Source organism: Streptopelia decaocto (assembly GCF_964273445.1).
Source record: "Streptopelia decaocto genome assembly, chromosome: Z".
Taxonomy (NCBI): Eukaryota; Metazoa; Chordata; class Aves; order Columbiformes; family Columbidae; genus Streptopelia; species Streptopelia decaocto.
Window position 1 is genome coordinate 64,114,806 of NC_138657.1, and position 25,498 is coordinate 64,140,303.

Below are 25,498 nucleotides of genomic sequence, written 5' to 3' on the forward strand. Positions count from 1 at the left end.
TTTTTGTTTTCAGAAAGGATTGCTTATTTGACCTCACGAATACACATATTGTTGATGCATGGATGGTTTACGATTTATCATTTGCCTTCACAGTGTCTGAAAACTGTGCTTACCAGGGGACCCCTGTGAATTGCTAAGTCCCATTCAGTCTAATTACTGGAGCAACTTAAAAGGAAATCTAAATAATTTTGACTACACAATGGTTGCTGATAAATCACTCTTTGAAGCATAGTTTGCACCTGTTTTTACATATTAAGAGCAGGAATTTTTAGGTAATAACTTCCCTCTTCCAGAAAGGTGATAATGCATATTTCTGAGAATTTAATGCAAGGACTCTAAAGCTGTTATCCCAAGTACCTCATCAACTCTAGACAACTCTGCAATTGCAAACGGCTTTCTGAAATCACGGTTAGAGTTCCAGGACTGGAGCTCGGTCAAAATCTACTGTGAGGATTGTCAGGAGACTGATGCTGGGATCTCCAGCTGGGAAGAGCTGAAGGATTTCGGAACTGCAGGTGTGGAATGCTTTGTCTTTGCTGGTTAACCTGACATCATTGCCTGTGCAAGAAAGGTGAAGCCAGAATGAAATATTTTCTTTATTGACTCTAAGTGCACCAATACAGTTACTAGAAGCATAAAAACAGGCGAGCAAAATTGAAAAGAAGCTCCTACATATACTAATCCACTCAGAAGACAGTTAAGTTTCTCTCTGCCTACAGCAACCCATAAGGAGATGCTAATGCAGGTCTGTTGACCACTGATTAGAGAGAAGATGGTGTTAGGTCACTGCTTGTACATAATTTCCCTTCCGTATGCCTACCCATTTTATTTAACCTTTTTTTTTTCTTTTTCTGAATAGCTCTGTTTTTTATTAGAGGAGCGGGAGTGGCTCTTAAACACTTCTAAGTTTTGAACAGTTTGGCTAAAACAGAGTCATTTTTTGCTTCTGGCACTTAATGGCAGCCTGTGTGAACCACAGCTTTTGGCATTGTTTTTTTTTGGGATTTTTGCTACTATTCCAAAATCCAAAATTATTTATCCATTTGTATTATTTTCCAAGCTAATTTTGTCCCATGGCAGGGACTGACAAGGAAAATATTTAAACAGTGTTTTGCTTCTGTTTTGTTTTTGCGATGCAGACCAGTAGCTCCGAATTTCATATGTAGTGTCAAAGGCTTTACGCGAAGGACAGTATCAGTTCTGACATCAAAGAACTTTTCCATTTGAGAATTTTAGAGCTCATTTATCTGCTGTCCTCCACTGACAGATGCAAGGAGAAAGAACAAGAATGTTCAAAAGAGTAATAACTTCTACACCTCTGCTAACCATCTTTGAATGAGATGTACTAGTCAAAACACAGGAATTCTTTATGTAATGTTCCTATAGATAGAATAATCATACCAGAGTTTAATTTCGCACAATATATAGCAAGAGACCTTGAATTCTCCAATTGAACTTCTCTAAATTTAGGCTAGTTAATAGCTACCAGGATGGCTGACAGAAAGGATTTAACTTTGATCTTAAATCTTATACTTATGGAATATGGATTCCATTTAGAAAAAGAACATGAGTGCACTGATTATGACTTTGAAATAAGTACTACCTGAAAAATATACATAGGAATTTTTAAACAAAATAAATATCTGAAAATTGCTTCGAATTATTTAACATTCTGTAACATATTAAGCATCAATAAAGGAAATACTACCCAGGCTTATCTATGGAGATTCCATAACCACTGACCTACTTGCTCAGGGAAGTATCACAAATTTGTAATCCTTTTCAGCCCAGATAGGTTCAAAAATACCTCAGTCCCTTCTCAGCTCAGGTCTGGAGAATGGAAAGTCTTGAAAACTAAAATATTAATGTCTGAAACTGTAAATCTTTCACTGCCAAGCTGCACAGTTCTTCAGCACCTAAGAAAGACTGCAGCTGGATCCTTAATAGCAATCGCCTGCACGCACAGTGCTCAGTCTCATTTTCTACAGTTGATTTAATTTTTAAAGACAGCTTGAACTGTAACTCCAGGTAAAAGCCATTTAATCGGGATAGATTCCCACTCAAGTTATAACAAAACCATTACCAGCTTATTCCATTACAACCCCTTCCTGTTTAAATATAGTTAGGGTGTTTTCAAGAGTTTATTCCTTAGGGTAATTAAATTGTCTCTTAGTCAACTTGGCTACCAAACGAGCATTTAAATGGGAAATCTATTTTCTTTTTGCTTCCATTTCTTGTGGGCATATTTTAACTTGATGGCAGACCGTTCAGCGGATTTCATGCCAGACCAACGGACGGATTCAAACCGGACCTACTGCGGGGGTGTGGTTTTGTACCCAGGCCCCCAGGTGCCTCGAATTTACACCACCCCCGCTTTTGCTCCGCTAGTGGGGAGTGTGCGTGTCAGCGACCTCCCCCAGAAACTCCTCCACGGAGCAGTCGAGTCCGCCGCTAGAGCGCCCGCGCACGAGGACGCTCTAGCAGGCGCCGCGCGCTCCTCTGTGTCGTCAGGTCCGCCTCTCGGGCTGTGTGTGGCACCGCCGCGAGCAGAGCGGTCGTGCAGGCTCCGCCATGATGAACAGCGGAGGCATCGGGGTGCCGCTGGGCTTCCCCTTGGGCCCCACGTCCGTCATCCAAGTCACGAACCTGTCCTCCGCCGTGACTAGTGAGCAGATGCGAACCCTCTTCGGCTTCCTGGGAGATATCGAGGAGCTGCGCCTCTATCCCCCGGAGTAAGTGGGGCCCGCGCCGGCCTCCGGAGCGATAGAAACTTGGGAGGAGGAGGAGGAGGCCTAGAGCGGCCAAGCGGGCGGAGGGGGGAGGTAGAAGGCTGTACGTGCCATCTTAAGTGTGGGCACCAAGGCTCCCCGCCGGGGGAAGGGGTCACGTGGTCCCACCCCTTCGAGTGGCAGGAACGATAGGGAAAGCGGAGCTTCGCCCGCACTTAAGATGGCGGCCCGGAGCGGGGGAGCTGCCGCGGCATCTCTGGAGCGGCGCGTTTTGCGCGCCCGCGGCGGCGGGCAGGGCCGCGGCCTCCCGCGGAGGTGCCGGCACGGAGTCACAGCCGAAGGGCTGGCAAGAAGCCTGCCCGGAACGGGGCTCCGGCACAGCTCTCTTCCTCCCCGTGTTCTGATGAGCCCCTTTCTGTGGCCGACCTTTCTCTTCGCTCGGACTGAGCGGAGGGCGGGCGGGCGAGCGAGCGAGAGAGCGCCAGGCCCGACCCCGCCCGGCTGGCTGCCAGGCCGCGCTGCCCGGGCCCTGCGTGTCGGAAGGACCAACTATATGTGTATCTACATATATATATAAATATAAATAATATATATAATATTTTTGTCCTGTTAGAAGGGCTCTGTTTTCCGAGAAGGGGCTGCTCTAACAGAAGCCAAAGTAGCTGTTCACATAGGGTCGGAACCTTCCCTGCCTTATGCTCAGAAGTGCCCCTGATAAAACCTGTGCAGGTTTTATCAGGTTAATACCGGACATTACATGTTTCTCGAAATTGTGGCTGTTCTTGTTATGTGAGCTGAGTGCCAGGGATGCCCTCATATGGGAGATAACTGAGGTTTGCAAAATAATAGTATTGTTTCTCCCGAGCAGATAATGATCAACAGAACAGGGGAGGAAAAGAAATATTTTTTCTTAATGCATCTGTTGTTTTAAGGCATGAATGACAGATGTGTCCTTTCAAACCATTTATCTTTCCTTTTTAAATGAAAAATACGGATAGCAGAAAGGGGAGGAAGTCATTCGCATCCAGATACCTCAGTTTTAATACAAATAACACATTCAGATGAATAAAATTTCTGTTTTTAAAACTGAATAGCAAAAAAGTTGGTATTCATCAGTTTTATATATTACTACATTACATCTGAGTAGGCTTGAACGAGGACTGTCCAGAAAAATGAAATATTATTTAATATCTATATCAAGTATATGTAATAGACATCCATTCTTGTAAAGATATGCTTAAAACAGCCTTACTGAGTTTTAAGCACTCTTTAATAGGTTTGTGGTGATTTTTATCTGGTTTTCTAGGGTTTTAATTTGGACTTCAGTTTTCTCCTGACTGCATATATTTTTTGTTACTCTTATTTTTCACTAGGTTATATAACAGATCTAAAGGAAAATAGATACTTTCTAGACATTCATATGCAAATCATGTTTGCGCCTATGTATACAGTTTTGCTGGTGTGTATACATATAAAATATTAAATCCAGTACCATAGTAGGGATTGACTTTGAAATGTCAAGGTTATAATGCTGTAAACTTCAGTTCTAAATTATTAATTTAGTTTTCAGACTTAGCATGCAGGGTTATGATTACTATTTTACTTTTGGGTTTTTTTACAGTTTTTGTGCATAACTTTTAGAAATATGCATTTCCTTGCCTAATAGTTATGGACATTTGACCTGACTTTCAAATAATTACCTTGTAAAGAAATCAAGTATTTTCTCAAATGTCCTTCTTGTGAACCAAAAATACATGCTTCCTGTTGACTCTGAAAATATATTTGAATAATATTATGATGAATTCAGAAAATAGTGTTTAATTGATGAGTGCACAGGAATCAAAGGTGTCCTAAGCAAAAAGATGCTACAGTTGGTGTCTGTGATTTGTTGAAATTTTTTTCTGCTTCTGTTTTTTCCTGAAGTATTTAATGATTTAAGGCCTAGATTACAAAATAAGCTCTTGTTGTTCATTCAGTTAAAAGGGAAATGTGCTTTTTACATTAGAATCAATATCAAACAAAAAAAATCATGTTGTCCCAGTCTTAGCTTTAAAAACAATTCTGTAGGAAATCCAAACTTCTGATGTGTTCTAGAGCATGAATTTTGCTATATTCATGGAGTAGTGGGAACTCACTTTTTAGTCTGATTTCTAGATGAAAATCATAATTCATTAAATTGAATTAGTGAACTACAGGTCTCACAGATTTTGACTACTGAACAACAAATATTAATATGCTCTTTTTAATTTACTTCATGCTGAGGAGTAAGAGTAAGGTGACATAATAGCTTTCAGAAATCTGAGAGTACTTGTATTACCTATGTTAAGTGAAAGCATTCACTGAGATTGGGACCCCATTTGTTAGCCGTCATCGAGAAATATATGGTTAAAAAAATAAAGCAAACAATTCTTGTGTCAAGAGTAATAAATATTTTAATATTAAATGTGTAGCATTCTGACTTTTTAAATAGATTAAGCAATGAGCTGAAGTAAAAGTATGTGTTGCATTGTGTAGAATTGCAACCTGTTTTCTCTTTGCTTCTGTGTTGCAAATATTCAGTGTACACACAAAATATTTTTACTTAGTTAAGCATGAGTTTGCAGAGTAGACTGAGGTTGTGTTCTCTTCTGTATGCATTATTTCATGTATATAAAAGAGAAGAGCATTCATGTTAAGGAATTTATGGTAATATTTATAATAATTAATAATAAGTAGCCAATTTTTTTAATAACCAAACTATTTTTTTGATTGAAAGGAAATAGCATCATAGAATATCTCGAGTTGGAAGGGACCCATAAGGATAACTGAGTCCAACTCCCTGCTTCATGCAGGACTATCTAAAACTAAAACATGACTAAGAGCATCATCTAGATGTTCCTTGGACTCTAACAGGCTTGGTGCTGTGGCCACTTCCCAAAGAACCTCTTCCTGTGACTGACCCCCCTCTCTGTGAAGAATCTTTTCCTAATGCCCAATCTGAACTTCCCCTGGCACATTTTCATTCCATCTCCTTGTGTCCTTTTCCTGGTCACCAGAAAAAGGAGAACAGTACCTCCCCATCCACTGCTCACGTATTGAGGAAGCTGAAGGCTGTGATCGGGTCACCCCTCAGCCTTCTCTTCTACAAGATGAGCAAACCAAGTGACCTTAGCTGTGCCTCCTAAGTCTTGCCCTTGACGCCTTTCCCCATTTTGGTCATGCAGCTCTGGGCACACTCTGATAGTTTGAAGTTTCTTCTTATTTTGAGGTGCCCAGACCTGCACACAGTGCTCCAGGTGAGGCTGTACCGGTGCAGAGCAGAGCGGGACAGTCACCTCCCTGCCCGGCTGGCAATGCTGTGCTGGATGCACCCAGGACACAGTTGCCCTCTTGGCTGCCAGGACACACTGTTGGTTCACGTTCAGCTTGCCACAAACCCAGATGCCCTGCTCTCTTTCCACAGAGCTGCTCCCCAGCCTCTCATCCCTCAGTTTATACATATAAGCAGGATTAGCACATTCCAGGTGCAGAATCAGGCACTTGCTCTTGTTCAGTTTCATGCAGCTGATGACTGTCCAGCACTCCACTCTATCCAGATCGCTCTGTAAGGCCTTTCTACCCTTGAAGGAGTCCATAGCTCCTTATAGTTTGCTATCATCAACAAACTTACTTAATGTACATTCGATTCCTGCATTCAGATAATTTATGAAAACATATGAGAGCAGTGGCCCTAAAACTGAACCCTGGGTAACCCCAGTGGTGACTGGCTGCCAGGCTGATGGAACCCCATGTTAAACCTGACCTGTCAGCCAGTTGCTCACCTTGTCTAGCTGTGTGCTGGACGTTCAGTCCAGCAGGATACTGTAACAAACAGTATCAAAAGCTTTGCTGAAATCCAAACCTACCACATCTAGTGGCTTCTCTTGGTCAACTGGATGAGTGACCTTGTCTTAAGAGGGAATTGAGTTATTTATGCAAGACTTTTTCCTCATGAACCTGTGCTGGCTATGACAAGTGACTGTGTTGTCTCTCAGATGTTTTCCAATAACTCCCAGAATAACCTTCATAATTTTACCAGGTACTGAAGTGAGACTGACAGGCCTGTGATTACCAGGGTCTTGCTTCTTACCCTTCTTGAAAATTGAGACAACATTTGCCAGCTTCCAGTTGACTGGGAACTCTACAATGTCCCAAGACCATTGAAAAATAATAGAGAGAGGTACCACAATGACATTGGCCAGCTCTTTCAGTGCTCCAGGGTGAATCCCATCGGCCTCGTAGATTTCTGTGTATCCTGCTGGAGCAGCAAGTCTTGAACAAGTCATATTCTGGTATTTGTGCATTGATTTGCTCAAGGACATGGACCATTTTGAAGCTTTGGTCTTGACAATTTTGATTTATTTTTTAAAATATTTTTTATTCTTGGAAGATATGCTTTGCATATTAGCTTTGGATTTTTTCTTTTCTTAGTCCTCTTATATTTTACTCTCTCAGAGCAATCCATGAGGATTGTAGAAGTGGTGAGTGATCAGGTGATCATTTCCACCTTATATGAAATTCCTTTGATATCACTTTTCCACTCTAATTCATTATGAAGCACCCTACCACTGACTTGAATGAAACAAGAGGAGGTTTTTGAAGTCTCTGGCACATATAGGTTTTGTGCTTCAGTGATTGTAGACCAAAGTACACGCCTATGCTATGGTGGTCTGAACTAGCATTGTTAGAGAGAAGGGTTAATTTTTACCCATTTTCTACATTTGTCCTGTCATTAACATGTACCTTGGTTTTATAGAATGCAGCAGACAATTTCCTTAAAAAACTTAAAGGAAGTCTCTGTTGCTGAATATAATTATTTACAGATTATTTTAAATATAAACCACCTCAGATTTTTAACACATTAAACACAATACAGGCTTTTAAAGATGACTCTTCAGAATTCCCAGCAACCTTCCTGAACCCAGTGACTTTTTCCAGCAATTAGTGTCTTAAGACTGTTCTTTTAAAACAGCAGTTTCTGTTAGGGTACTTTATTTTGGATCTCAGATTGATTAGAAGGACTTTTTGTGACTGTTGAGTTAAATCACGCTTGGCTTTTTGGTAGTTTGTTATTTCATGTTTTATTTTCATTGGTCAAAGCCCTCCAGTTTCTTCAGTCACTGCTAATCAGCCACCCCTTTAAGATGGATGGATTTCATATGTGCCATGTTCCTCAAAGGCTAGTTCTCTTTGGGAAGTTTCTGTCTTGCGTATTTGAGGCTTTCACACTTTATGCGAATGGCAGTAAATGCTACTTTATTATTACTGTTATGTTCCAAAGAGGCCTCTGTGCGCTATGCACAGTCCACCTTCAGATTTAGTGTTGAGGGCATTGGAAACTCTTGGCACTGAAGATGTCATTTCCGCATGGTCATCCTCCTGATTTTAGCTACTTGTCAGTGAGGCTTCATTGGCAGTGAAAGCAATATTTCTTCTAATTGAAAGAAACATTATCATCAGTAGTCTTTCAGGGGGTCAGAGATGCTTATTTCTGGTGGCAGTTCTTTGTATTTACTTGTTTTCTTAGGAGAAAATTTCAAATTTGACTTGGTTGTGCAACTATACTGTTCTGCTCTCTGGAACACTTCCCATAGAAACTTTAATCTAAAAATTGAAAGCACCTGTTTTTGGGCCTTGAATAACATCAGTAAACAGGTGCAAGATAAGCGAAGGTGAGAAAAGGGTACATTTTGGGGTTTTTTTTGGTTAATCCACTCTTTTGACTCTTAATTTGTATTTGATTATCAGATCTTAAAGAGACCAGCAGAGTTTTATATTTTATCATGCTGTATCTGTCTGCTGTATTGGTTTAACTATCTTGGTCACTGGTGTGAAAAATTTGCTCAAGAAACTTAGATTTCAGGAGACTTTTTTAACCCTTTCCTTGTAAGACTGATCTCTTAAAGAGTGTCATAGGTGGCTTTCAGTGCTCAAAGACCCCTTTTATTCCACTGCACTACCAAACCTTTTGGTCATCTCTTCTTCCCTGTGCCATAAACAGAGCTTTAACCTTGAGAATAAGGATATTCAGAGACCCTTTGAGAATTTGCCCCCCTCCTTTTTTTTTTTTTTTTTTAACCGAGTTTATATGAAAGGTGCTCAGAAATGAAAATAAGGCATGACTGTAAAGTCTTTTCAGAAAATATGATTTCTTTGTTATTTGGTTTCTTAATTTGCTTGTATGTGTAGTATTTTCTCTTTCGGTTACACCTTGAGGAAAGCAGGATGACTAAATTGCAGGTTTCTGATTTTACCAGTTGAGTTCTGGGTTCTTCCTGAAGTTAAAGGCTTAAATATTGTAGACGAAAGTTTAGATGTATATGAAAATGCCTTGGAAAATTATGTTTAGATAGGATGAAAAAGTCAACAAGAACAGAAAATAATATTATAGCCACAGCCCATGTAAAGATGATTGGTTTATATAATAAGAGTTGTTACTACACCAGGACCTCCAGGTGGATTTGCCACTTTTGCGTAGAAGAGGAGGGCTTTGTGGGGCTTCGCTGTCGCCTATAGTGATGTTTTGTCACAAAGTCTGAGTAAAAAGTCCTGAAGTTTTGAATACCTGTGTATTACCTTAATTTGGTTAGAGATCTCCATTCCCAACATGAGAGGTGCTACCACTGTCTAACAAGAGCTCCTCAGTTTGCCATTTTCAAAACTTCAAGAGTTCTTGTGAAGTGGAAATACACAAAAACCATTAAGGAGGTAGGAAGGAGGCCCCCTGCAAGCCCGCATGTACAAAAGGTCTCTGAGAAACCACGCTTGTGTCATGATGTCAACATCTGAATATGCAAGGGCATGAGAGAGTATATTATGTTCCCTGCCCCGCAGAATATTCCCTGAAGCTTTTGTCTATTTGTTGTGTGTTGCTTTTAACAGCCTAAAGATACTTGTATTTAAATTTACAAAAGGTGTTGTTCAAGAAAGTATTAATTTGGTACCTTTCTGCTGGCTGTTTAAATAGACTTTTGTGAGGAGATAGTTTCTTTTTGTCACATTTCTGAACACGACCAAGACCAGATTTTATAGGTCACTTCCAATTTGCAGTACAGTAGAAATTTGAAGCTGGTTTGCAGGATGTGACAGATCTTTTGCCCTGGGTATGTACTCCAGTATGGCAGCTGCTCATACAGCCGAGAGTTGGTTTTTGCCGTAATAGGAGACCAGTGATGTCTGTAATCAGATTCTTAGTACCAGTCATGCTTTTATGGTACAGTTGTCACCCAGTTGAAGTCTGTGTTTCAGAGAAGCCTTCAAAATTACATTTGTAGTGATAAGCCTTCAAATGTGGCTCTAAGAGGCTTTTTGAGCAACAATTGTATTTTACAGAGTGAATTATGTGAAAGCAGGGAGACACAAACTGTCTCCATTGGGTGTTGAAAGCCCTGCTGTGTAATATTGTTTGCTTCCGTATGGTCTACAGTGGTCTTGGAGGCTAGAACACACACGTGTTTCTTAGACATTGATGGCAGTGTAGATGAGGCATTTGACATAGAATGCACAGAGCCATATTCAAATGAGATCTGCACAATTATTCCATAACATTTTATTTTGATAAGTTATTGTTTTCTGTTGTCTCCTTCACCACCACCACCCTGACAAAATTCAGACCCTTAGAGGGATGTTCTGTAGCCTTTTATTTGATTTTTTTTCCTGTAGCTTGCTGAATAGGTCATTCTTACAAAGTGTTTCTGATTGGTTGATATTCTGTTGGAAGATTAATTTCACAGTCTCTCTGCAAGGAAAACAAAAATGGCAGAAATATCTAAAAGCTATTTAGCTATTTATTTCATTTTTTAAGTTTTCTTGCTTTCCTAATGAAGCTGGATTATAGCAACCTTGAATCAGGGATGTAGAACTTGCTTTTTTGCATCAGTGCTTTGTAAGCCTAGGAAGAAGACTGTGACTGTACCTCAACTGAGCCTCAGAAAAGGTTAGCAGGGGAACAAAAGGATTAAAACAGAATAGGACTTTTCAGTTTCAAGAAAGGCTTCTTAAGAAGACTGTCAGGGAGGTTTAGGAGATCCATTTCCTAAAAGGAGAGGACTCAGTCACTGTAAAACCTTCTAGAGTTTTAGAACTTTTTGGATCTTAGTCATCTCCCTCAATGTAGACACAACATTGATGTGTTTTCAACAGAGGTGGTCTCCTTATGCAGAATTTGTCCTCTGTAACCTTCAGAAAACACTTTGTACCCAGAATTGTTTTTAGAGCCTTGTTTGCAACGGTGTTCTGATATTAATATTTTTTAATGTACGTTTCACATAGCTTTTCTGATTGGAATTATAAAAGGTACACTTGTCAGAACTGGCTCTATAGTTGGTGAAATTTATAAGAATTATTTATGGGACCTGTAACTGCCTGGAACAGCATTATGTTCTTGCTTTAGCAATGAAAACAAAAGTAAAAAAACAGGAAATATTAGAAGTGTTCAACAGTCTGGACCACAGAATCTTAAGTGAAGGCTTCAGCCATTTGGCTTTCAACACTGGCATGTGTATTTAAAAACAAACCAACCACAGACAACAACCTCAGAACCAAAACACCCTCTCCTCCCAACACCCCCCATATAAAGCCCCTTACACCCTCCATGCAACAAACAAAAGAACCCTGGAGCCATAAAAAATATCTTTGCAGTCAACAAAGCCCGATTCTTCAGAATATACAAGAATATACTCAGCAAATATTTCTGCTGAGTATTGAGAAAGTTGTAGGTCAGTGTCAGCTCTGATGGAAACTGTTCTGCGCCAAAACCTTGCAGGTGGCTTGAAAGCCATTCTATACGTCTCTTTCTTTCCTGAATGTGGAAACTTGAAACTGAAAACATGGGCCACTACAAACTAAATAAATGGGCAGAAGAAATGTAATAATCTTGCAATATTTTTAATAGAATTTTCCATCATAAGTGTTTCTGAATGCCATTCTGAAGTAGGCTGGCTCTAGATATTTTACCTAGGTGTCATGTTTCTGGTAACCAGAAACATACCAGTCTGCCTGTCTCAGACTATGTTCCTGGTTCATTTACATAGTTTATATGATGAAATAATGTGTCTAAAACTTCTGAGCTTGTATTTAAATACTGACATCTAATTAGTAGAGGCAGTACCTGCTTGGAATTTGAGGGACTACAAGATGAGATGGGCCAAACTTGAACTGCTTTTAGTACTTCCAGTAAGTTGACCAGTGTTTCTATTTCTGTTGAGGGAGGTTCAGGATGAAACAATGTATGCGGTGTATTTTCCATGAGTTACTGCTTTGCTAGAAGATAGATGGTCTTTTCAAATGGAAATTGGTGATGTTCCAGCAATATCCTGTTGCATTCTATTTTTGAAGATTTCACCTGTACTTCCTTCATATGAAGAAATATTCTGCTTGTGTAAACATTACAAACATTGACTAGGAAATGCATTTTTTAAAGCAAGCTTCTTTAATTTTGATCAAGATTACAATGTTAACCTGTTGTGCCTTCTGACATCCTTGTTGGTATACTTTGTAATGGAAAATCAAATTACAAATTTTCTTCCTTCTTCTAGCCAAGTAGTTAATTCCTCCTGTCTCCTCCAGTGTTACCTTGTACTACACTGTGCCAACTAATGCAGATCATTAAAAGGACTTTTGTTACATTAGTGAACTAAGACCTAACATTTGAAAGAACTCTCAAGAACTGTTTTTATCTTAAAAGGATTTAATGAAAATGCTTTTGTGGAGACCTAAGAAAGGGTATTGGTTATTATGGGCTAATTTCTGAAGGTCCCACTGAAAAATGCCTGAGCTTGTTGTTTGACTTTCCTGAACAAGGATTATTTGGAGGAAAAAAGATCACAGAATCACAGAATGTTAGAGATTGGAAGGGACCTCAAGAGATCATCCAGTCCAATCCCCCTGCTGGAGCAGGAACACCTGGATGAGGTTACACAGGAATGTGTCCAGGCAGGTTTTGAATGTCTCCGGAGTAGGAGACTCCACAACCCCCCTGGGCAGCCTGTTCCAGTGTTCTGATACCCTTACTGAGAAGAAGTTTCTTCTCAAATTTAAGTGGAACCTCTTGTATTCCAGTTTGAACCCATTACCCCTTGTCCTACCATTGGTTGCAACCAAGAAGATCCTGGCTCCATCCTCATGACACTCACCCTTTATATATTTGTAAACATTAATAAGGTCACCCCTCAGTCTCCTCCAAGCTAAAGAGCCCCAGCTCCCTCAGCCTTTCCTCATGAGGGAGGTGCTCCACTCCCTTCATCATTTTCATTGCCCTGTGCTGGACTCTCTCCAGCAGTTCCCTGTCCTTCTTGAACTGAGGGGCCCAGAACTGGACACAATATTCCAGATGTGGTCTCACCAGGGCAGAGTAGAGGGGAAGGACTATAAGATGAACTATGAATTATTTACTTGACAAATGTGTCAAGTAAATGTGTCAACTGCTTAGAATAGTATTTTGGAATGTACTGGTCGATGTTGTTTAGCAACATTCTAAAAGAAAATGAGCTATGTTAATTTGAGATTTTACCTTCTGTAAGTTTCCACTAAAAAGGAGGAGGTGCTATGCTAAGCTTTTTTCAGTGACATAGTAAGTAGAGAAATTAGTAAATTTATGTATGCTTGCCTTTTGGCCAACTTTTCCAGAAAGTCTAAAACATATTTTTTTCTTAAGGAGTGGTAGTGAAAAATACATATGTACAGTTATTTAATGTGACTAATTGTTGTTTTGGTTTTTTTTTTCCTTTTATCTTGCAGCAACGCACCTCTTGCTTTTTCCTCCAAAGTATGTTATATTAAGTTTCGTGAAGCATCGAGTGTTGGTGTGGCCCAGCATCTAACTAACACGGTTTTTATTGACAGAGCTTTGATAGTTGTGCCCTGTGCAGAAGGTTAGTATTTCAGACATTCTTCTGTAATGTTGTTCTTTGTTGTGTCTGCTAATTGTTTTGAGCTTTCCATGTAAGGAGGTGATGCTCCTCTGTTATTTTATTTTATTTTACTGCTTTTTGAAAAAAACTCTTGAAACAAAATTGAAAATTGAGTAAAGAAACCCAATTATGTAGATTTAGTTGAAATTAAGCATTAGAAAAAAGGTAGTTGATTTAAATTAGGGTGATTAAATTTTCCATAGTAACTAAGTATTTTGAAGGAAAACAAGGTAAAATAATTAAATAATTCCCTTCAATATCATTTGTGTTGGCAAGCTTATTCTCACAGAGTTCTCACCGAAGTCAATGGAGCACTGAAAAGATCAAGCAGTTGCCTGGCACTGTACACATTGCAGTTTGGATCTTAATGTGTGACCTTTGGTGATATTTTTGTGTTGTGATTTTTTTTTTTAAATTTTTTTTTTTTTTTTTTAAGATACTGATTATTTTTCTTTTGGCTGAATTCATTTTTTTTTCCTTGTAGACATGTGATAAATGCATTTTGCCACTTCAGATTAATCTAATCTAAAATATTTAGCACTCACATTGATAATTACTGTTTGAATATAAATGCTTACCTCCTAATTTAATTTAAAAAAAAAATCAATTTTCCTTTCTTCTTACTGTGAAAAATATTACTTTGTGTGCCATAAAAAGGCTTTCTTACATATACTGGTACTCCTTTTCGGTTTTAGATATGTCTTTAAAAATGCAGTGATCTGTACAGAATGCTTCCATTGTAAGAATACTTTTAAACATTTTAATGAAATAAAATTCTTGGTGAATACTAGATTTAGAAGTGTTCCTTTAACTAGCTTTGAGGCCAGACTTTCACAGATGTGTTGAGTACAAGGTAGTTCTTACTGATAATGTAATATCCCAGATCCAAATACAGATGATCTGAATGCATCCTGTGGCAGGTATATCACTGGAGTTAGGCAGAGCCCCATTGACTTCATTGGGATCATTGTGGAATTGAGCATTTGCCCATTTGGTTCTGGACTTTTTACCTCTTTGGAATGTAAACTTTGCAGCTGGTGGAGTGAACCTAACTTCACTTTGAACATGGTAGCTGTTTTGCCATGAACAACAATATTTAGAATGATTGGACCATAAACTGCAGTAAGTCCAAAAATATCTTCTGTTAACATTACTTTTCTGACTGCAAGGGTCAGGTTCTGGTTCAAAAAGATACTGTTGACTTCTTGGAGTTTGTTAGCAGTGGTCCCAGAGTACCATTTTTTGGCATGTTTGCCACATTATGATCTGGATAGTATGAGACTGTGCTGCTGTAATAATGGTCTGGGATGTTCCTGGCAAACTCTGACAAGTCTCCAAAATTCCGTAAACTCTTTAAGGACTTACACTAAAGGCTATATTGACCTACAATATAATGCCTGTTTTTGTAGCCTTCTTAATAGGGACGTATGACATATATTTGTCTTTGTGAAGCCTAGATTTTTAGTTGCTTTTGTGTCTTCTTTTGGGGGCTTTTTGGTTCTTATTTTTTGAACTTGTTCTTAAAACACAGAGGGGATACTGCTGTATCTGCTTGAAGGTCCATAGTGGCTAATGAGACCAGAGTTCTTATTAATGAAAAATTGCTCCTATATAATTGACTACAAATTATTCAGGATCTTAGTTTCACATTTCACTGAAAAGACCTTAACAGTAGTTCAGTACTGCCAGAGAGGAAAGATTGCTGCATAATGAATGACCAACACTTCCTGGTGTTTTTCTTCAGATGAGATCACTGCCTGATGTGATAGGGCAATAGGCAGGGGAAGTTACATTTTATGTGTCTCTTGATGATAGACAATGAATGAAAGCAGAATAAAATCAAGTGGAAGGAGAATAAAATCAAAGTTCTGACAAATCTTCTTTCAATTCCATCTGTAGCTGACATATTAGGCATTTCTGAGAAAACATGATAGAAAAATTGTCACTGTTCAAAATCGTTCTGGACTGCACAAAGTTTTATGTGTAATTAGGTGAACAAGTGATTGGATTATGAGGTAATTTTTTTTTTGGTAATGCCAGAATGCAGTTTTCATGTAACTTTCCAACAGAATCACTGATTTTAATTTATAAAGATGTGGATTTACATAGCTTTAGCTTTCTGAAGAATTTATTGTGTGGAAAAAGTATGGCTTTGGAGACCACAGTGTAAGATTTGTCATTCACTGTGGATCACATGATGCATTGTTAATGGAGTCAGCATGGTATATCACGGGCTTTAAAAGTAGTGATAGCTATATTCTACCAGGAGGTAAAATTGTATCCTTGGCCAACAGTGCCATTAATAAAACATTTCATGTGCTGAATAGAACATAGAGGAGAGGTAAAACAGAATTCTGAAAACTTGGTTTCAAAAACCAGAATAAAATCGGAAATTTGGAGTGTATTTGAACAGTGGTGAATCAAGGGAGTATGTGGAGGGAATCACTACCAATGAAAACAATGTTAATTTTATGACATTCAATAAACAATTTAATGGAAAAGTAATTGTAAATGTAGTAACATTATCCAGCTGTCAAAATATGACTTTTTTGTGTGTGTATCGGTATGTTTTTCTTTAAACGTTATACTTTGGGAACGCAAAGGTTGAAAGATAAACAAAGATGACACCCTAATCATTCTAAATTTTATGTCCACATTATCTGGTAGATGGATTTTGACTATTAATTTGGTTTTGTATGTTTTCTCTGTGTGATATTTGTGCATTATTAGATGACTAGACTGGCCAAGGCAGACCTGTTACACTTGCCTGAGTTAGGCATTGTTTGCCATGCCACTAAACCTGCCGCCAAGTGAAACCTTCAAGGGGGAAATGAGATCGAAGTCTGGCCTGCTGAAGATGGACGCCCTGTCTCTGTTTTTATTTTATTTTGCTTTCTTTCCTTTGTTTCTTTTTATTTTATTTTGTCCCTTTTTTTGTTTTGTTCTGTTAAATCTCTTTCCCTTGTACTTGTGAACTGGTACTTCAGTTCTGTAAAAATAATGTTTTGTAAAGGGTTCACAGTGTTTCATTTTGAAGTTGACATGAAGCTGCTTATGAATGGTGGATGGTATGCACAGAATTTAGAATATGATTAATTTTTATGCCGTGAATTTTGAGTAAATATCATTTGGAATACATTTAAGCATCTAAATTCAACACATTGAGCACATTGTGTCAGAAGACAGGAATAGTGAAAAATATGAGCTTTTTTCATAACTTATGCTTTATGAATTTATCTTGGAAAAAGACAGTTGAAATTTTTACTTCTGCAGAAATTAACTTTACTTTGTAAAGTCATGATTTTTCTCTGCTGCATTTCCTCTTCTCAGCAGAGTAGTTTTATTTTAGGTTGCATGGTCTGTTTAAAAGAAGGCTTACTATTTATGTCTAATATGAAGAATTTAAAATAATTATTTCTAAAATACAACTTCCGTGAACATTGAATGTCATGAAGTACTTGCTTGCTTCTGATGAAACCTTGCTCCAGTGAGGTCAGTGGCAGTAAGATTTCATCTTTTTGTTCTTGTAATTTTCAGAGAAAGCTGTTTACCACTCATAAGTACAAATGCAGCCTGAGGTTTTGGTTGGAATGTTACGTGAGGCACATTGTCTTTTAACACTGTTATTTGTGGGAAGATTGAATCAGTTCTGTGTGTGTGTATGTGTATATTGCACTTTGATGTGCTTCAATGGTAGTTATTTCAAAAAGAGTTTGTTTAAGAAAAAAAAAATAGAAAAGAAGAAAACGATGTCTTTTTGGTCACCTCACAATCTCTGAAGCCCTGTCAGTTCCTGCTGGAGTGATTGAGAAGGTTCTCATCCCTGAATGATGTTCCTACTTCTTGTGAAATGGAAGCTCTGAAACAGAGGTGGTGGACCAGGTGGTGTGTCAGGTTTTCAGGCATTGCTCTTCCCAGCCAGCTGCACTGGGATCAGTTGGGTTCACTCTGGTAACGCACTGGGCTGAGCTTTTCTTCATGATCTCTGTTGGATTTAGCTGTGGCAGTTGAAGTAATTGCCAATAGGTGTAATCACTTTAATTTCTGCTGCTAAATCCAATAAGGATAATGAATTGGATCACTCAAAAATCATTTATTGTAAATGTGCATTTGCCATTGATTTAAAATAGCAGGAAAATATTAATTCCTTTTATTATTTTTAGAGCAGGTTTGAACTGTAAGTATTTTTTAAATTAGAAAACTTACTTATTTCAGGAGCAGTTTTGGGGGGAGGTTTAACCATGTAGTTCCAGTACAAAGACTAGGAAATTAATTTCTTTGGAACACTCAGAGGGGAATAAAAATACTGTGATTAATACTTGTTTAATGCAGGTACTTCAGTCAGCATTTAGCAAAATGGATTCTGGTACGGACTAGGTTGACAAAAGACTTTGATGATACAAAAATGTAATTATCATAACTGATATTTAGGACAACTATAGATTTCCTAAGAAGCATAAGGTGTCTTTAGGCAATGCAGAGCTAATCTACATATGTTTCCAGATACCTTTGCAAAGTGAAGAATCAGTAAATAGATGAATAGAATCTCTACTTTGCTTCTAAGAAGTCTTTCTAAGGATGTCATATAGATGTGACATCTTTATTTTGTCTGTTTCCCTTACTAGGAAATAAACATCAGTATCTCATTTCTGTTCAGCTTTTGAATACCATAAGTTTAAAAAGCGACACAGCTAAACTAAAGTGTCCTAATTTGTTGTGTTATAAACCACATGTTTATTGTATCTTTATGGGCTTGTACGCCACTTATAAATACATTCATGGAGGTGAAACTCCAAAATTTAGAGCCTGTAACTTTAAAGTTATTTGGCCTCACATGTTATTTTGTTTTTCAAAACTGTCTGAAGAACAGGGAAGTAAATTTGCAAAATAATTCAGGTTTGTTTCTTTCTTCTCCCCACCCCTCCCAGTTTGTTATAAAATTTGACCTGGTCTTGGAAAACTGGAGAAGGATCTTTTGAAAACACAGTATCTTTGAATACACAGGCAAATTTTCAGGTTTCTCTGTAGAGATAGACCCTTTCTCATTCTTGAATAAGATAAGTGAATCTCTTTGTCGTGGAACTGACCAACTAGATTTTTTATTTAAAATCAAACATTACATTGTTGAAGGACCAAAGTATTCTATAAAGAATACTACTAACTTTACGATATTATTCATTGTTTGAATTACTATAATGATGCAGTCAACTGAAAGTTTTTGGTGGATTCCTTGAGCATCATTTGAGGAAGTTAATAATTCCAATGCTTTCAGTAAGATGACCCATATACTTAAAGTTTAGGCTTGTATTTAAGTACTTTTCTGAACCTGACTCATTGTCTGTTTAGTTACGTGCCTAACTCCATTCCTATTTAAAAGGGCTAAACACCTAAGCATCTCTTAAGTTTATCTGGTTAAGTGTATATTGAATTGGCTATATGTAAGTGCATACTTGAATTAGGCATATACTTATGTATGTTACTGACCAAGGATCTAAATTACAATGTAGATACACCAATTTAGACACACAACATTCCTACCATTAGATTTACTTGCACCATGTCTCTTGATCCTGTAGACACCTGCATGAGTATCCAGTTAATTGCAAGATGCTGGCTGTTCAGGATAAGGTGTGGTTCATTAGTTGTTTGAAAGCACTTAAGTATTTTGTTTTGCAGAAGAATTGGTACATAATTCTATGCCTAATCTGCATGCACAGCTACTGGGACTGTTAATTCTAAAGCCTGTGAGCTACGTATTAGGCACGATGTGCAGCAAAGTACCTCATACTCATGAACAGTCAGGCAAATCAGGTGCACCTCTCATTGCATGCCTGGCTTCAAAATGAGATCTGTAAAGAGTGCTGAACATTGTGATGGTGACTCGCATGTTTTTTAAAAGCCCTGGAAGTCATTATTGCACAGTTAATTCTTAGGTGCTAATAATTTTCCTAGTTTTCTCCTTTAGATAGCAAAATCAAGTGGTTTGTTACATGTTAATGAGCACAATGCCTCAAAATTTAAAATAAATAAAATCAATGTAAATAGGAAGCATGGGGGAAAAAATGGGTGCTATTATTTTATTTTTTCTATTCCACCCATGCTACATTAAGTTTCATTTAGATTTGATTTGCCCTTTGGTCATACCCAACTATAACCCTGTCCTTGCTGCAGATCTGTAGAACAGGTTTGCAACACACTTTGTTTCTTTTTTTTACAGTAGCATGTTTCCTGTGGGGTCTATTTGAACTCATATAGCTAAAACTGCACAGCGTTTTGAAACTTATCTCATGTTTTGCTTTTGGATAAGAGTACTTATATATTCATTTTAAAATCGTGAAGTTAGGGGGTTTATAGCTAAAATATATACAGTTTGAACAAACGCAGTAAAAGCTACTGGTACAGTATTTGTATATACCTTGACTTTTAAAACAATATTTATATAAAATCATTTACTTTATTAAAGTGCGTGGGGTAATACCAAAGGGCTCAGTTGGATAGGATATATATAATTATGTCAGTAATTTTGAACAGATCATAGATACCTAGTATAATTAGAACTTCTTTCTGTAGTTTTTCAGTTCAGTGTTTAGTGTTTGTACCAGTTTAAATCACTTTGCATTTCAAATTTAATATGTACATTTAATGGTAATCATAATTGTTTAATTATTAAGTATTTTGATTTTTGAAGATTTTTAGTGGTTCATTTAGCAGTCTAATTGTGACTAAAGTTGAATGAAACCTACATTTAATTCAGATTAGATATTACTTAAACATTTAGCATGACGGGGGATTATAATCTGGTTGAAATAGTAGGAAATACATATTTTGGGAAAAACATAGCTTGCTTAGCTGATTGGTTATTATTTTCTTCAGTCTCAGTAAATTTAAGCTATTTTATCAAAGTTTCAGATAAACTGAGGTGATCTAGAATGTAAGAGTACAAATCTAAATTTTTTCTGCCTTTACCTCCTCCACCTCCAGCTTCACTTGTAGATGTATTATGTGTAGTCACAGTAGTTCAGTAGTTTTTATTTAATTTTATTTATTTTTACATCCAAAGTAGGTAGCACCAGAGGAATAATAAAATTTTTTAAAAAGCACTGATTTCAGTTAGCACATACTTTGTGGGTTTTTTGTTTTGTTTTGTTTTTTCTTTTACTGGTTTGGTTATTTGCCATTTCTGGGGATTAAACTTTAAAAAATGTTCTTCTTTTCTGTATCTGATGTTCTGTGTGCTATTAGTGATGCAGCCAACACGAACGGTTGTCATGTGTAAAACAACTTTCGATCACCGCGAAAACACCGCCCTGGGAAAGCGTCCATGCTTGATATCGTTTGGTTCATGAACATTAAGTTTCCAGTACAGGTGACCCATAGCTCAAAGTGTTAAATAATTGTATACATTATTCAGTTTTTAAAATAATAATCCATTAATGAGATTGCTAGTCTTTGAAGTTTTGCTCACTTTTGTTTTTCCTTGTAGAGCAGGGTAAAAGGAAAAACTTAAGTTCTTATTTGTTTCTTTGTAAGGATCTGGTAGATAGATTCATTGATATTTATTACATTTTTAATTTGCAAGGGTAATTGTAAAATCTTAGAGTAACATCTGTGTAGTGTTCCAACCTTGTGTAACGCTTTCCTTTGCTTCTTCAGGTAAAATCCCAGATGAAGCCAAAGCCCTTTCTCTGTTGGCTCCTGCTCCTACTATGACAAGCTTGATGCCTGGTGCAGGGTTGCTTCCTATACCTACACCAACCCCTTTGACTACAGTAAGTAATGTTCAGTTGCTGCCTGATTTCTGGTTTTCTTTATACTCGGTAACATTTTCTGTGTTCAGAGAACAAGAACTGTATGATCCATGGATGTTGTCCTCTTGTATGCTATATTAGTCATAGTTTAGCTGTGGTGCCTCTTTTGAGGGTAGATCACGAAGATGTCTGTGCACTAACTTTCCTGGGTTTTTCTTTCAGATTATTGTTTTGTAAAACAGCTAGTGAACACTGATTTTGGTTTTGTCCATTTGAATTGTTGTCTTTCCCTATACCCATTAATTTGCTCCAACGACAAAAAAATTCTTAAAATGTTATAGGTACATTGACACAGTTCATTGGAATATTAAAATGCTGCATTAGGGTGCTTTTACTTGATATCTCTGTGACAGGGCATTTGACTGTTTGCCTAACTATGTTTTCACTACAAAAAGCATAGAAGCTAGCTGCTGCTACTTCTGCTCAGCCTGCTGTAACCCATTCAGGGAAAAAATTCAAGTTACAGTAGAGTAGTTTCCTCTTTCTGTTACATTAAAAAAAATACTGATGGCTTGTTGAGAATTTCTCACACTTGTTAGGAAAGTTGTTTGCTGGAAATGTAGTTGCTTTTTGGGTGAAGAAAACAAAAATTCAAACTCAGCAGATGGATTTAGTAGTGATTTTAAGTGACTTTTTTTAATGACGCTCCCTAGGAGAGATTTAAATTCCCAGTTTCAAAAATTAAAATTGTATTGTCCTCATTCTCTAGGAAGCGACTGCGTTTATAGGGACATAACTTAGACTTAATATCCTTAATTTTTCAACTGTAATTGATCTGGCCTTATGTGGTTTGTTTGTCCAAAAGGTACCTTATGTGTCCCTTTGATGGACTGATAGCTATTATAGAACATATTGGCCCCGGGCACTGCAGCTTCCCTTCCTGCCTTGCTGGGCAAGGGTTCAGCAGTTCTTCGTCCACTCCTAATACTTGTTGTGGCAAAAAAAGTAAGAATATTAGCAGTGTCTGCGGGCACCTTACTCAACTTGATTGACTGTAGGCATTGTATGTGTTATCTGATTGATATACTGCATTCCTGGCCAGACCTCTTTGATAAGATGTCGACTGATAGCCCACAGAAACTGTTAGCTATAGAAGATTATTTATGGGTTGATTTATATTCTTTTTAAAAAGGTCTCAGCTGGAACCTTAAAGTTGAAAATATTGTTTGTATTCATTAGGTGTATTTTTACAGAAATGCACAAGGCAGGGAAATACTAATGAGTGAAGTCTCTCCCACCAGTGCTTGGTTGCAAAGCAGATTCTGTTTTCATGTTTTCCAGCTTGGTGTTTCACTTGGCACTTTGGGAGCTATACCAGCAGCAGCATTGGACCCCAACATTACAGCGCTGGGAGAAATACCACAGCCACCAATTATGGGGAATGTGGATCCATCCAAAATTGATGAGATCAGGAGAACAGTCTATGTTGGAAACTTGAATTCCCAGGTAGCCTTTTTTTTCTGTAATGGAAGTACTAATGGAAGGTGTAGAATTGTAATTTATGAATTCTAATCTTACATGTTAAAAGAGTTTTCGTCAGTTGATGATAATAGGCTTTTTTTTTTTTTTTAATTTGGTTACTAGTTATATTTCAAATTTTGAATGCTCCTGTGCTAATCAGTTCAGACCAGATTGTGGAATTCATTCTGACAGGATAACAGAAGAATCACACTGTAGGTGAATTCAAGAAACATATTTATGATTGTGTGTGTTGATCAAATGTCCAGCTGGGTTGTGTTAGCCGAGCAATGCCTCGGAAGTCTGATTTTGCGGTAGCTTTTCCCCATAACACTGTGCAGTTACTTAAGTACAGTAAAATGGAATGATGTGTCCACGTGGAAATTGCAAAATAGCTTTGAGTTTCTATAATAGGAAAGTTAGGTTTGTCAGAAATTTGGGTTTTCAGCAATTGATTGAATTAATGGAAAAATGATTTGCTTTTGACTGATGGCAATATAAGTATTTTATTTTGGTTTTTTGACAGCTAAAATAGCTACTAGAGTGTAAAAGTACTATTGATAGTGATAAAATAAATAAAACAAGCTGGAAATTATTAGAAAAATAAAAGCTAACTCTTGTGATATTCCTTGGATTTTTTTTTAAATTGATCAAAATTCCTGTCAAAAGCTTGAACACAGGTGTGTAAGGAAATTGCTCATTGGTTATTTCAAATGAGTTGCCTGAAAATTGTGAAATCCTGTGGAAATGCATTTTTAACCTAAATGTAGGAATCAGGGCTTGTGGTTGCACTATTTTAATTGTATATTCTGTAGATCAATGGAAGAAAAATACACGTCTGTCTTGAAGTGTAACATTACAAAATTTATGTTATTTGTGTAATAATGGTGATTGTCTTTCCAAAATCTGTAGCTCCTAGATTATGTCATGTATTGGATAAGTGGGTTTCATTATATATTTTACTTCAGCTGAGCTCTTCAACTCTTTCTAGACTACAACAGCAGATCAACTCCTTGAATTCTTTAAGCAAGTTGGAGAAGTCAAATTTGTGCGAATGGCAGGTGATGAGACGCAACCAACACGATTCGCTTTTGTGGAATTCGCAGACCAAAATTCTGTACCTCGAGCTCTTGCCTTTAATGGAGTTATGTTTGGAGACAGGCCGCTGAAGTAAGAAATTACTTATCCATATGACTATTGAACGAGAGGTTTCTCTCTACCCTTATATATATATATATATATGATTGATGTGCAGAAACTGCTGCGATAAGTATTTTTTCATTATAAGGACTTACTGTTAACAAACTGAAATGTTTGTATAAACTCCAGTTTCAAGGTTGGTATCTTAGAAGAGTATGGATGACATTGTGTAAAATATATTTACATTTAATCTTGAGATAGTGGAATCTATAACAGTGAAAGTCCTTCGTACTAATTAAGCATCCTGTATGATGATGTGTGTGTAATTAGTATGCTTTAACATAGAGATTTGACCTGAGAAAGATAAATCAATTCCTTGACTTCTACTAGAAAATACTGTAACACAGAAATATTGTGCCACATTATTTAGAAGTGGTAATGTTTGAAAGCAAAGACATTTCAGATACTTAGAACAGATGAGTTTTAGGAGAAATCTGTAGTTTTGCTGAACTTTTAAGTTTTTATTTGTACATGGAAGTTGCAGTGTTTTCCTTTCTTAGTTTTTTCTCATTTTCCCTTTTCAAGTGTTTGGGAGTTAAAGGTTTTATGTTTTCTTAATTTAGAATAAATCACTCCAATAATGCAATAGTGAAGCCTCCTGAAATGACACCACAAGCTGCTGCCAAGGAACTAGAAGAAGTGATGAAGAGAGTAAGGGAAGCCCAGTCTTTCATATCTGCTGCTATTGAGCCAGGTAGGTATATTATGTACATTACCTAACAGACACTTTCACTGTCTGCCTTGGCACACACTTTTTAGAGCATTTTCAAACACAGAAGAAGAGTACACAAAGGTGAACAAAGTGTGTTGGGAAAAACCCAAAATAATCAAAATTGTGTTCATGCAACAAAGCAGTGGAATTAAGCTGATTTTTTAATTCATCGTGTCTTATTTTCAGATACACCATCACTGCATGTTTTCAAAAATACAAAGTTAATACTAAATTAATACTTCTGTTGGTGCTTTTAAAGTTTAAAGTACTCAGAAACTTCAAAAAGAAAATGCATTTTTATTTTGTTTTGTTCTGTCTAGCACCCATCAATGTCATAGTTTCATGATCAGAGTGAGCTAGCATGGCTCTGAAAGCAATAATATTAAACTTCCCTTGTCTGCAACAGGTTAATTTTTTCCCTGTACTATGTGCTTTTTCATATTGGCTCAAAACTGTGTATCCTCACAGCACATGGGATCACAGAATGAATCTGGGATAAAATTGAAGATACTGTAAAAGACTTTTTTTCATCCAGATTGGTTTCCTGATCCCTGTTGAAAGTGAAATGCCTGGTCAAGGAGGAAGGTGTTGGTGGGTTGAGAGATTAGACAGACTTTGCAGTGCTGATTTATGCTGGCTTAAACTGATTAAAAACCACAGCAT

General features: G+C 37.4%; 1 protein-coding gene across 5 annotated transcripts in view; it reads left to right on the forward strand.

The window, feature by feature from the left end:
• Nucleotides 1-2,429: 2,429 nt before the first annotated feature.
• Nucleotides 2,430-25,498, forward strand: part of SREK1 (splicing regulatory glutamic acid and lysine rich protein 1) — a 37,718-nt gene continuing 14,649 nt past the window's right edge. Inside the window, exons 1-7 of one of the 5 annotated variants that reach the window (XM_082075469.1) lie at nt 13,485-13,618; nt 16,388-19,285; nt 20,900-21,023; nt 21,311-21,426; nt 22,747-22,911; nt 23,915-24,093; nt 24,687-24,817. In XM_082075469.1, the coding sequence (XP_081931595.1) occupies nt 21,364-21,426; nt 22,747-22,911; nt 23,915-24,093; nt 24,687-24,817 (538 nt within the window). In that variant the 5' untranslated portion in view covers nt 13,485-13,618; nt 16,388-19,285; nt 20,900-21,023; nt 21,311-21,363. Of the gene's footprint in view, nt 2,733-13,484; nt 13,619-16,387; nt 21,024-21,310; nt 21,427-22,746; nt 22,912-23,914; nt 24,094-24,686; nt 24,818-25,498 lie in introns of those variants that run through there. The other 4 variants (XM_082075467.1, XM_082075466.1, XM_082075468.1 and 1 more) reach the window with 4 other exon arrangements.